This window comes from Hydra vulgaris, chromosome 06, assembly GCF_038396675.1.
Source record: "Hydra vulgaris chromosome 06, alternate assembly HydraT2T_AEP".
Classification (NCBI taxonomy): Eukaryota; Metazoa; Cnidaria; class Hydrozoa; order Anthoathecata; family Hydridae; genus Hydra; species Hydra vulgaris.
Genome location: NC_088925.1, coordinates 19376937 through 19389591, shown reverse-complemented (window position 1 = coordinate 19389591; position 12655 = coordinate 19376937). Strand labels below are relative to the sequence as shown.

The following is a 12655-nucleotide window of genomic DNA, read 5'->3' as shown; positions in this document are numbered from 1 at the left end:
TAGGAACTTGGCAAATTTCCACCGGATAAAGCATCTGAATCGGTCTTTCCACTACTTGATTATTTCGACGTTCTTAATTTAGCACCGCGGATTATATTATCTTCTCCGCGTACAAGCTTCGTTACCATACCAATTTTCCATTCACCTCTATTCTTTTCTTCTCCTTTAAGTAAGAAAATCTCTCCTACTGCTATGTTCTTTTGGTTATAGCCTTTGCAATGGTGATTTTCTCGTAATGATCTTAAGTACTCGTTTGTCCACCTTTTCCACGCTAAGTTCTTGCATTTCGTGATATACCGCATTGCTCGTGTAGTCGTTTTGTTGTTAAAATCTTCATCATCGTCATCTTCTGCATTTTCGAAAGGAATCGTAATACCTTTCCCATGTAAAATCATGTTTGGTGTTAATATCGGAAGTTGAATATCGTTCTCGATATATCCTAATGGTCGGTTATTTAAACGGCTAAATTAAACTTCCATTTTATGTTCATTTCACCTAAGTATTCGTTTATCAGTGGGTCTTTCTGCAACCGTCGGAGCCACCTTGCAGTACTTACAAATGTTTTAGCATTGTCGCTTATTATGATTGCAGGTGTGTCCCTTCTTGCAATCATTTCTTTTATACTTCTTCGAAAATCTTCATTTTCCATTGTTTTTAGTAGATCCAAATGGATTGCTCGTGAAGTTGCACATGTATAAAGTACAATGTACGATTTTTTGTAACACTCTTTGCTTACTTTATATTCGATTGGGCCAGCGAAATCCAAATCAATAGTTTTAAAGGGGTATTTACTTTTAGTTCGATACTTTGGCAAATCAGCTGTTAATGGAGCTAGGAATGGTTTGCACCTGAATCTTTTACACCAATTGCAATCGTATATTATTGTTTTGACTTGGCTACGTAAGGTATCTGTCCAATAATGCTCACGAAAATTGGACATTGTTAGACCAACCATCCCATGGTGAGTCTGTGCATGTGCTCTTTGAATAATCAAGTTTGTAAAGGGATGTTTGCGAGGTAAAAATATTGGGTGCTCACCTTGTATACGACCCATGCAAACTGATAGTCCCATCGTGATTTCTATGTAATCGTAATCTTTCTGAAGTTTATTTATATTGTTCGGATTTTTTTTAAATTCGTATTGAGCAATTTTGATCAGCTTCTGCATTGCGTTGTTCCTTTCAGTAGCTGATACCACACCTCGACATTTTCTTTTACTTTTGAGATTGATAATGATTCTTAAGATCCATGCCATTATTCTTATAACTTTTGGAAGATGATACTTGTTCATAAGTTCAAAGTAGTTAAACCTCTCGACTGTGGCAAGGTTATGCATTTTTGTTGGATTAACTTCTTTCATTACTTCGTCCATTTGTGTATGAGCTATATTGGGTGGCCACTCATTCTTTTTGGCAAGCCATATTGGACCGTTGAACCATATTTGTAGAATTTTTCCATTTTTAATTCCTCTAATTCCAATATCAGCTGGGTTCTGATTAGTTGGGCAGTGGCGCCAGATAATCCAACTTCGTTTATTGATTTCTTCGACACAATTTGATACAAACTGCTTCCATTTACAATTGTCATTAAGGATCCAATGCAGTGCTACTGAACTATCAAGCCAGCCGTATATCTCCATAACTGGGTGTCCTTCAAGTGCCAATTTAACGTTTGTAAGAGCATTAGTTACCATGTGACCCGAAATCAATTCAAGTCTGGGAATAGAACAATCTCGCTTTGATATGCGTGATTTGGCTGTAAACAATCCTTAAGTTACTTTGTTTCTATGATGTACTGCTACATATATTGCACTGCAGCAGCCATCTTTGCTTGCATCACCAAATCCATGGATTTCAATCTTTTTTATTATAAGATTCAAAACAGTTATACTTCTTGGTATTGGTGTTAGGTCTTGTAAAGTATTTTTCCAAAGCATCCATTCCTTTGTTAATTCAAGTGAAAGTTTTTCGTCCCAAGCAAACTTTAAATCACAAATTTTTCTATATATAAGTTTTGCTGCTAGTGTTATTGGGGAAATCACACCAAATGGATCAAAAACTCTTGCCAAACTTTCTAAAATTCCTCTTTTGGTTGTGATGTTTGTTTGGCGAGTTGGACTATAATCCATTAAAAAAGTGTTCTCATTTTTGTCCCACAACAAACCCACAATTTTTGAATCACGTTTATTTTGTTCATTGATGGTAACTTCATGATAGTTCTCTTTTGAATCATTGGTTTACAATACAGGAAAGTTCGAGTGCCATTTGTGAAGCTGGAATCCTCCTTTTTTGAACAAATGAATTGCTGTTTGTTTCAATTTTTCGACACATTCCAGGTCAACTCCCCCAGTGATTATATCATCAACATATATGCCCTTGTTGATTATCTGAATCTTATTCTTTTTATGCGGATAATGTTTTTCATATGTCAATAAATGTTGCTTGATTACTCCTCCAAGAATAAAGGGACTAGATGCATAGGCAATCGGGATTCGAGTAAATCTTAGAGTTATTACTTCTTTACTTTTCAAGTCCGATATTCAATAGAAACGGAAAACATCACGATCTTTATTATCAACTCTTATTTGTAGAAAGGCTTGTTTAATGTCTCCAGTAAGACAAGCAGGGTGGAATCTGTTTTGTAAAATAACATTGAGTAGTAAGGGTTGCAATGGAGGACCAATATGTAAACAGTCGTTAAATGAGGGTGATCCGTACTCTTTAGCTGACGCGTCAAAAACAATCCTTAGCTTGGTTGTTTCGGAGTCCTCTTTTATCACTGCTCGATGAGGCATGTAGAACATTCGCTTGCCAGTTGGTTTGTTTGGTGCATACTCAATTATCCCATCCTTGAGTTGTTCTTGAATAATAGCGTTATATTTTATGAGATCATTTGGTTTCTTTTCCAGTTTCCTTAATAAACTATGCAACCTTGAGATGCACCCATCTGAATAAGATACTAGTTTTGAACATTCCTCTTTCCATGGTAATCCAGTGTGATAAAAACCAGTTGAATCTTGTTGTAGCTGTTCTTTAAATTCTTCATATACTTCATTTTGATTTCCTTCGCTTCGATCTTCTAGACCAAGAACATCCAAGCTGTATAGTTCTTTGTAACAGTCGTTGGTTGGCTTTGTAAAATATAAACAGTCCGAGGTGCTTTTTCCTGGTTCCATAACCGTCCATCCAAATATGGTTTCTTCTGCAATAGCTTCTCCATCATTTCCAGTCCTGAAACCTTTCAGCTTTATTCTTGCAATATCACCAGCACCAATTATAAGATGAATTTTATGATCATCGTAGTCATCTTCATTATGAAAATGCAATCTCTCTAAGTGTTTGAATTTCCTTTTTAGGACGGATATCCTCGGATTTTGTAGTACTGTAAGCACTTTCTTTCTAACTTGTAGAGTTTAATATCAAGGCTGTTGCATCCTTTTATTGAATATAGAGTTGTATAGAACAACGGAAGGTTTTGATGCACTGATCCAGTCATTGTTTCAATGTTTTTCGATTCCCAATTATTTGGCTCTAACTTTAGGTACTTGATTAGCGTAGATGAAGCATACGAACTACCAGCTCCCGTATCCAAGAGTGCTCTCACTTTATATTTGTCAACGTTCACAACAACTGTGGGATGAATAGTTTGCCCTTCGTATCCAGTCATTGGGATACCCTTTTTTGATTCGTCTTTATTAACCCCAGTGCATATAGATGAAGGATGCCTTCCTTGACAATGGTAGCAAGAACGTTTGCTACAACAGTTGGATGCTGTGTGGTTTGTTGACATGCAGTTGAAGCAGCGGTGGTTTTCTTTAAGATATTGTTTCCATTGCTGTGTTGAATGACGTTTCGTACATTCGTAACTGCAATGATTTTGCGAGCTGCAGTAGATACAGCCAATGTTTCTAGTTTCGTTATGTTGGAAGTGTTTTTCCATTTGATTTTTGTGCTCCCAATTATTGTGGAGTCTTAAATTTTTTTTTCTGATATTATTTCTTGGTCGTCCAATAGATGATTCTGGGTTTCGTAACGTATATTCACGTAGAGCTTCAATTAGCTGTTCAAGCCATTTTGGATCTGTTCGAGTAATATCAGCTTTAACAGGGCCAAGTTTGTCGAGAGTTTCGCGTACCAGTATTTCTGCTGTCTCCAATTTGTTTAAATTTTTCAACGAGTTTATGCTTACATTTAATTTTCTGTAAAAATTATGTATTTGATCCGCGTCGGTATTTTTTATGTAGGGAAGATCCATGATATCACGACCATGCTGGCGTATAATTTCAGAATTGATTCCATATTTTTGATTTAGAATAATTTTCGCTTTTTCATAACCATTTGCATTAAAAGGGAGTCCAGAAATTTCTTTTTTTGGTGTGTTTGATAATAGTTCACGTAAGTATGATAATTTAGTTACTGGAGGATAGCTTGTGCTGTCAATTTCTGTGCTGAATTGTTCCCAGAACCGCACCCAATCCAGAATAGTCCCATCAAATTTTGAAATTTGTAGTCTGGAAAGTTTTGCTTTACAATCATTTGTGTGTGCACTGTGCATGCTTTTAGTTATTTCTTGCTTTTGTTCATTTAGTCCTTCTTTTACACAAGCAAATTCTTCGTGCATCTTCTTCTTTTTTGTAACTTCTCTTTCTATACGGTATTCTTCCAGTGAGGTTAGAAGTTCGCTTCGCTGTTTAATTAAGTTGTTCTGTTGTTCGTACCAGTTGTCGGTTTCTTCATTGTCGGCGTTTTCTTCGTTTCTTTTTAATTCTTCTATGTTTTGGATTAAGTTAAAAGTCTCCGACAGTTTTGCTTTGATAGTTGGTTCTAATCTATCTAGTGTGTGTATATTGTTATTGTTCAATGATATGCGTACTTCCTGACCAAGTCACTCCACTTTTGTTAATATTAGTTCCAACTTCCTTGATAGTGTAGCGATTGGATCTTCGCGTTGCTTTGGAGGCATTTTAAATTCTATTGTAATCTTTGATTCCTTACGTCAGTTGATAGCTTGTAGAGTGTTCAGTAGATTCCAGTGTCCTGGCAGGGTCGCCACTTTGTGTTGTGAATATTTCTTTGTTTTTAACTGACTAAGGAAGATCGACTCAACGCATTTTTTGTAACTTGTTTTTATATATTCTTATTAAGAAAACAGCGTTATTTATACTAAATCTGGCATAGTTGGCAATTATCAGTAACTAAAATTAAGACAACAATTACCAACTTCCTAATATATAATAACTACTGTAAAAATACAAGACGTCATCGCGTGGTTTAGCAAATGTTTATGACAGAGTACAGGTCAGATCAAACTCACTTTTATAGAGGTATATAAAGTTTGCAACGAGGACAAATAAAATAGAAATAGAATCAATAATTATATATTCGTTGTACCCTATTTCAAGGTCACATATCTCGGAGACTGGACTGTTAAAACATTTATTAAATTTTGACATTACAATAATTTTTTTTATTACAATAACAATAAATGTAATTAAGTTAAATGTTTTAAAATGATATGAATAAATGTTCTTAAATTAAAATGTTATTGAGTCATTTTTTGTAAGAATCAGGCAGTCAATGGAAGTGACCTCCTCCAAATTGCTTGAATTTTTTATATATTGATCAGAATATAGAGAAAACCTGTTGGGGAAAAAAAAAATTTTCAAAAATGTTTCGTTCACTCGGAATCTGGGCTTAAATTTTTGAGATTTTTTTAAAAATTTTTAGAAATTTAGTTTTTGCCACCTTTGAACCCATTTTTTTGGCAAGGCAAAAAGTTGCACATAGCTTTTGTAGTTAATATCAGACGTAACCCAAAAGCTCTCTCCAAAAAATATAAAAAAGTTGCGTGACACTGTGCGGTTGGCTAATTATCATAGTTCAAAAGTACAAAATCAATCAGTTTTGTCAACTTTTAATCGGAGTTAATTCTAGCGACGAAGTGTTGCACACAATTTTTCTTTTAGGATTTGAAATTATCAAAGGTATTGAGTCTAAAAATGCAAAGAAAGTTATGTGATACCTAAGGCCTAATAATATATTAAGGCTTGAAATTGGAAAAAAATGTTTTAGTATACTTACAAAATGAACCATTACGGCAGAGGCGCTTAGTTTTGTAAAAATGTAAACATATCCAACTGTCAATACAAAAAGGTCCTAACATAATAATAAAAAAAATTCGTGTGATCTTTAGATATTAAGTTAAAAATAAAGGTACAAATTGTTAAAAATGATTAAGTACGAAGAGATAATTTTTTGGACACACAGATGAGGTTTTCGCTCACAATAAAATTTCTATCATCCAAAATTAGCATTTAGCATTACACAAAACATTGCACGTAATGTTAAGAAAAAATTTAAGCGTTTCTGACTATGATATAGAAATCATAACAATTGAAATAAATAATAATAAAAAACAATACATGATCAGAAGTGAATTATTTAAATTTACGTCATAACCAAGTAACTTGTGGTGATCGAATGGAAGAAGAACCGCTGATATCACGATTGTGGAGAAACAAGTTAGTGGGCGGTTGTTTACTTTACCATAAAAATGTCTTAACTTAATTTTAACGATCTTTAAAATTTGCATAAATAGAGTAGATATTTTATCATTGCTATTGAGAAATAGGTACTGCATAAATAGAACTTGTTTTTAGTTGAGTATGAAACAAAACAAATATTTTTATGAAAACTGTTGTTGCTTTTCAAAAGGAAATTGTGGACCATTCAAAAAACATAAAATTATAAACAAAATGTTCTACATTCATCAGCTGGGAGATGTTGATGTTAAGAAACACCTCATCAACTTAAAGGTAATTATGTATTTTAAATTTACGCAGACTGTAATATAATTTTTATAATTACATACTTTATAACTTCTCTGCAATAAGATTTTGAGACAAAGTTCTTTAAACAAAAAAAAATAGCTCTTTTAATTAATTCCTCTCTCTTTTAATAAATAATCACTAAATTAATCACACTCTTGCAATATTGTATTTTAATAATAACAACAATGTATTTCAAACTTGTAAACATTTTTTGTGAAGAGTCAGATTATAAACAATGCTTTAAATGACACACTTAATAATTGGTTAAAAAATTGTTTTTAGGTCATGCGATTAAACGATAATAATATTTGGGAAGAAAATGGACTTATTGCAAATAGACTTAAAAGAAATCTTGAAAAGGATGAACAAATATGTGCTTTTCACCGGTACACGTTTGGTATTGCATGGAGTCCTCCAAAAACATGCCATCCTCACCATCTAAATATAAAAGGAAAAAAATCTCCCGCTTTAAGGGCGTCACCAATACATGTCGTCATATCAATGTCAAAGCGATACAATGAAGTATTTTCAGTTGGTGCAATGCTGTGTTTTACCCATTTAAAGCAAGAAACTGCTTTATCTAGAGTCAACGAAAACACCAATTTATGTACAGAAACACAAACACAACAAGAACAAACATATATGACACCTGCTACTCCAGATGAAGAATTTGATCCCGGTGAAATTAATGTTTCACAGGAGATTTTGGACGAATCTCTAAGAAGCCGTGAGAGTGTACCTGAGGTTCTTAATGCAAGTCCAATAAAATTTAGATTAAAAAGGAAGTTCGAATATCTGGAAGATACTACTAAAGATAAGTTAAAACGCAAGTATGTTCGCCTAGAAAACTTATTAAAGAAAAAATTTGCGGAAGCTGTTGCTCCTGGACAAGAGGAAATACTTATAGATTTTCTTAACAGTAAAAATGTTGATGAAATAAATAGCCCTCTCCCAATTGAAATTATTCGTGCTCAGAAAGTATATAAGCAAAGTGATTCCATGGGAAAGTTAGTTATCCTCTCATTATTAGACCATACCAAGTATACCAAAAAGTTTATAATGAACACATTTGAGTGTACCAAACATCGTATAGAAACAGCAAGAAAATGGCATGCATCTCATAAAGGGTTGGCATTTCCAGAGAAGAAAGTATTCGTCCGATCTAGTCTTGATCAAACAAAGTGTGAACATTTCTTAGACTTTATATTTACAAGCGGTATTTTGCATGATGTTGCTTATGGAATAACCAAATTAAAATACGACAGCGGTGAAGAACAAAAGATAGTGCATGCAATACTGACGACAAAATATAGCCACGCTATCATGTTCTATCGAAAAAGTTGTAGTGAAAACAATTATATACCATTATCTGATTCAAGTTTGTGGAAAGTATTGCATGCAATAAAACCTTCAAGTCGAAAAAGCTTAGCTGGATTAGATGATGTTACTGCTTCAGGCATGAATGGTTTTCAAACATTACAAAAATTGGCACAAAGATTTAGTTCTAAATCTCTCGAAGCTGCCCTTGAAAAAGGAAAAAGGTATTTGAAAACAAGTTATCAAACCAATTGTAGTGTCAATGACTTAAACATTTCTTCTCATAGCTCAAAACATGCCTTATCAGATCCATCTGAAAAAAATCTTCAATTCAACACAGAGATATCAGAAGTGGTATGTGCCGATTGCTATGATTTGTGCAAAGCTATCGAGATGATCAAAGAACTAACAATTCAAAATTCTGACGATGCTGATTCTATTTATGATTTGGAAATTGCTGTAAAGGATGTATTCAACTACATAAAACACCTGATGAGAGATTCTCAACAGAAAAAGGCAAAAATCGAAGCTTTTAAGCAATTAAACGATGAAACTGCTTTCTGGCTTAAAGATTTTTGTCAAAAAATTCTTCCGGTTCGATACAGAGAGGGCCAAAGAGAGTATTTTGGCAAGAAAGGAATGAGTTTACATGTGGATATATTCTTCATAAAAATAGCAGGAAAGTTATTCAAACGTGTTTACTTTACTTCAATGTATAGGTGTGATCAGGGAATAGGTGATGTTGTTTCGTTAGCCACTGCAGTTTTAGACAAATTCAGAATTGATCAACCGCATATCAAGAAAATGTTTACCAAATCTGATAATGCCGGCTGCTATCAGGGAAATCTTTCAGCTGAAGCAATCTACAATGTATGAGAGAGATATAAAGTTGCTGAGATATGATTATACTGAACCCTGTTGTGGAAAAGATCAATGTGACAGGGAGAGTGCAGTTGTAAAGACAATTTTAAGGAGTTACGTTGACTCTGGTAATAATCTTTTGACTGCTGAAGATATACACAAGGCTATGCATTATAGTTGTGGCGCTAAAGATGCAAAAGTAGCAGTTACTCAAATTAGCAACGATAAAACTGTAGTTACTGGACCAAAGATTAAGAACATTAGCAACTATCACTCATTTGAGTTTGGTGAGAAAAGTATGAAGATGTGGCGTTATTTCAATATCGGTGAGGGAATTGAACAAGAGTATGGAAATCTTAAAATTCAACCCTCGATTAAGTTGTTGTTGCCATATAGCAAAACAGATAATTCAATTAAGCGTAACAAGTCACTTAAGGAAAAACAGAAAAGAAGTGACAGGCAATTATATTCATTAAGATTTTGCACTGAAATGAATTGTACTTTATCATTTGAAAGCGATGCTGAGTTAGAAGAACACATGCTATCCGGTCTTCATACAGTTCCGAAATCATTAACATCATTGGATAAAGTTTGCAACTCGTTTGTTCGTAAGATGAAAATTACTTCACAACTAAATATGCCAATTTCTTCATCCTCTAACATTGCTTCCGTAAAAGACAAACCACATTGCATGAACATTTTTCTATTGCAAGGTTGGGCATTACCAGTTCGAAGTTCTTTTAGATTTTCAAATCAGCAGAAAGAACTGTTGTATAAATACTTTATTCGTGGAGAAGAATCAGGTAATAAAATGAGCCCTGAGCAGGTTCACATGCAGCTGAAGAGAGAACTTCCGCCTGATCAATATGTAACTAGCCAACAGATAAGATCTTTATTTTCAAGGTAGGCATTGTTGCTATCAAAACTTTTGCAAATTAGATTATGTTTCTGACTGTTAAATAGTTCTTTTACAAATATGAAATTAAAATTTAGGTGAAAGTTATAATTTTGTGTGTTTGTTTACATATGTTTAAAAATATGTACAATTGATATTGTTATAGATTTAGTAACCTGAAAAGAAAAGGTAAGCTGGTAGAACCGACAACAGAAAATAATGAAAATAGTCAGGTTAACGATAACAAAGAAGTTTATGGCGAAAATGATGACTTTAATCTGGCAGGAGACAATGAAGATGATAATAAATATGAGGAAGACATCGCCAATCTTGCAAAAGAAATTTGTCTTGTATGGAAAGTGAATGATTGGGTTGCTGTTGCATATGAAAAACAATGGAATATTGGATATATTGTGGAGGTAATATTATTCAAAGTATATATTAGTTTCAAGTTTTTATTTTGTTTTACAAAACAGTGCTCTAAAATAAAAGGAATATAAATAAAATGTAAAAATAATATCAGAATGACATTATATAAGACTTTACAAGTTTTATTGAATGTAAGCAAAATTAAACAAATCATAAACTCTTTATTATATTATTTTAAATGTTGCGCTAATACTTTTAGGTATCTATAACTGGGATCAGAGTTAATTGTATGATTAACGGGCAAGAGAAGAATACTTTTCGCTGGCCAGTTACTACCGAGGAGATAAATAACCAAACTGATAAAATTATCTGTTTAGTAAATGCTCCTTGGTTGTGGCGATTATTCATTATCCGAAGAAGGCTATAATACAGTCATATCATTATTCTTAGAGAAACTTACTGCAGCAGAGTAGAAATTATGTGTGATGTGGTGGATAATGTGTGTAAATGACTCTATTAATAAATGAAAAACTAATTTTTAAATGGAAAAACATTTAAATGTTTGATTTATGTTTTATTTAATTAGCAATATTGTTATCTTGATGTTAGATTTTTGTTCAGTTTTTAATTCATGTTATATCATGCGTGTGACAAAATCACACGAATTTTTTTTATTATTATGTTAGGACCTTTTTGTATTGACAGTTGGATATGTTTACATTTTTACAAAACTAAGCGCCTCTGCCGTAATGGTTCATTTTGTAAGTATACTAAAACATTTTTTTCCAATTTCAAGCCTTAATATATTATTAGGCCTTAGGTATCACATAACTTTCTTTGCATTTTTAGACTCAATACCTTTGATAATTTCAAATCCTAAAAGAAAAATTGTGTGCAACACTTCGTCGCTAGAATTAACTCCGATTAAAAGTTGACAAAACTGATTGATTTTGTACTTTTGAACTATGATAATTAGCCAACCGCACAGTGTCACGCAACTTTTTTATATTTTTTGGAGAGAGCTTTTGGGTTACGTCTGATATTAACTACAAAAGCTATGTGCAACTTTTTGCCTTGCCAAAAAAATGGGTTCAAAGGTGGCAAAAACTAAATTTCTAAAAATTTTTAAAAAAATCTCAAAAATTTAAGCCCAGATTCCGAGTGAACGAAACATTTTTGAAAATTTTTTTTTTCCCCAACAGGTTTTCTCTATATTCTGATCAATATATAAAAAATTCAGTCAATTTGGAGGAGGTCACTTCCACAGTTTCAGGAATTTGCCTGATTCTTAGAAAAAACGGCTCTTAAGATGAATTACAATAAAATAATTATTTTTAATGTAGTGGGTCATTACAATACATTTTTTTTTTTTTCAAATGTTGATATTGCATTACGAAGATGAATTGCAATACAATACTAATTGTTATTGTATTACAGTATTAAGATAATTGTAAATCACAAGTATTGTTATTGTTTTAAAAAAAGTTAATACAATAATAATAGATATTGTTTTTGTTATTGTTTTCATTACAATTACAATAGTCCGAACCCTAATTATAGTGTTAAAACTTTTATAATTAATTCTTTGTTCAAACAACATAAGTAATCCCAAATTTTAATTGAAGTAGAAAAACATCTAGAAAAATAGAGTGGATATTCAAATATTATTAAAAACTACAGGAACTTTTACAAATACACTTAAAAAACTTAATAAAAACATACTTTATAAAGAGTTTAGCATTATGAAAAACGTTACTAATAGCCCGTAAAAACGCGCGTTAATTTTAAAATCAACCCATAAAAAGTTTTTATTAGGTTATTTTAAAATTGTTGTTTTTAGTTGATTTTAAAGGTTGAAACTAAGGGTGCAATGGAAGAAGCGAACTTGAGTCAAGTTCGACTTGAACTTAACTTTGTAACCAATAGCGGCAGAATATTTTTGAGGAGAAAACCCATACTCTATTGGTTACAATGTAAAGTTCAAGTCGAACTTTACTCAAGTTCGCTTCTTGCATTCCACCCTAACTTCCAGTGAGCTAATCCAGTTTCGCGTTTTTTACAAAATCCTGACCCGAATATGAAAAGTGCTTGAATATCGAATTCGTTTTCAACAAATTTTGCTATAATGTATTAAAAATAATTATTTAATATAATAAACATATTAAGCATTTATCTATTGCAAATTATTTCAAGAAAATGAGTATAAACGGTTCAAATAAATTCAAATAATTCGGGTCTTGATTTTACAAAAAACGTGGATCCTGGGTGCGGATTCACAACTTTTGCGTAACTCTTGCGTAGCTGAGCAAAAGTTACGAAAAACTTACGCAAATTATTTTTTGCGTAACTATTTGGTATTCGCAACTTTTTAGCAGCATTTGCGC

General features: G+C 32.7%; 2 protein-coding genes across 2 annotated transcripts; both read right to left on the bottom strand.

Annotated features, from left to right (window-relative positions):
- Positions 1-454: 454 nt before the first annotated feature.
- On the bottom strand, positions 455-1693 carry LOC136081262 (uncharacterized). The gene has a single exon (XM_065798563.1). The coding sequence runs from the start codon at positions 1691-1693 to the stop codon at positions 455-457; it is 1239 nt and encodes a 412-aa protein (XP_065654635.1).
- Positions 1694-2539: 846 nt separating this feature from the next.
- On the bottom strand, positions 2540-4620 carry LOC136081261 (uncharacterized). Its single transcript, XM_065798562.1, has 2 exons — positions 3404-4620; positions 2540-3347 (listed from the first exon to the last, which is right to left on the bottom strand). The coding sequence occupies exons 1-2, from the start codon at positions 4618-4620 to the stop codon at positions 2540-2542; spliced, it is 2025 nt and encodes a 674-aa protein (XP_065654634.1).
- Positions 4621-12655: the final 8035 nt, after the last annotated feature.

Excerpts from the sequence above, each read along its gene's own strand:
- LOC136081262 (XM_065798563.1), bottom strand. The coding sequence starts at position 1,693 with ATGGTAACTAATGCTCTTACAAACGTTAAATTGGCACTTGAAGGACAC.
- LOC136081261 (XM_065798562.1), bottom strand. The coding sequence starts at position 4,620 with ATGCACGAAGAATTTGCTTGTGTAAAAGAAGGACTAAATGAACAAAAG. Across the intron at positions 3,348-3,403 it reads CTTGATATTAAACTCTACAA|GAAATTCAAACACTTAGAGA; the intron begins GTTAGAAAGAAA and ends CGTCCTAAAAAG.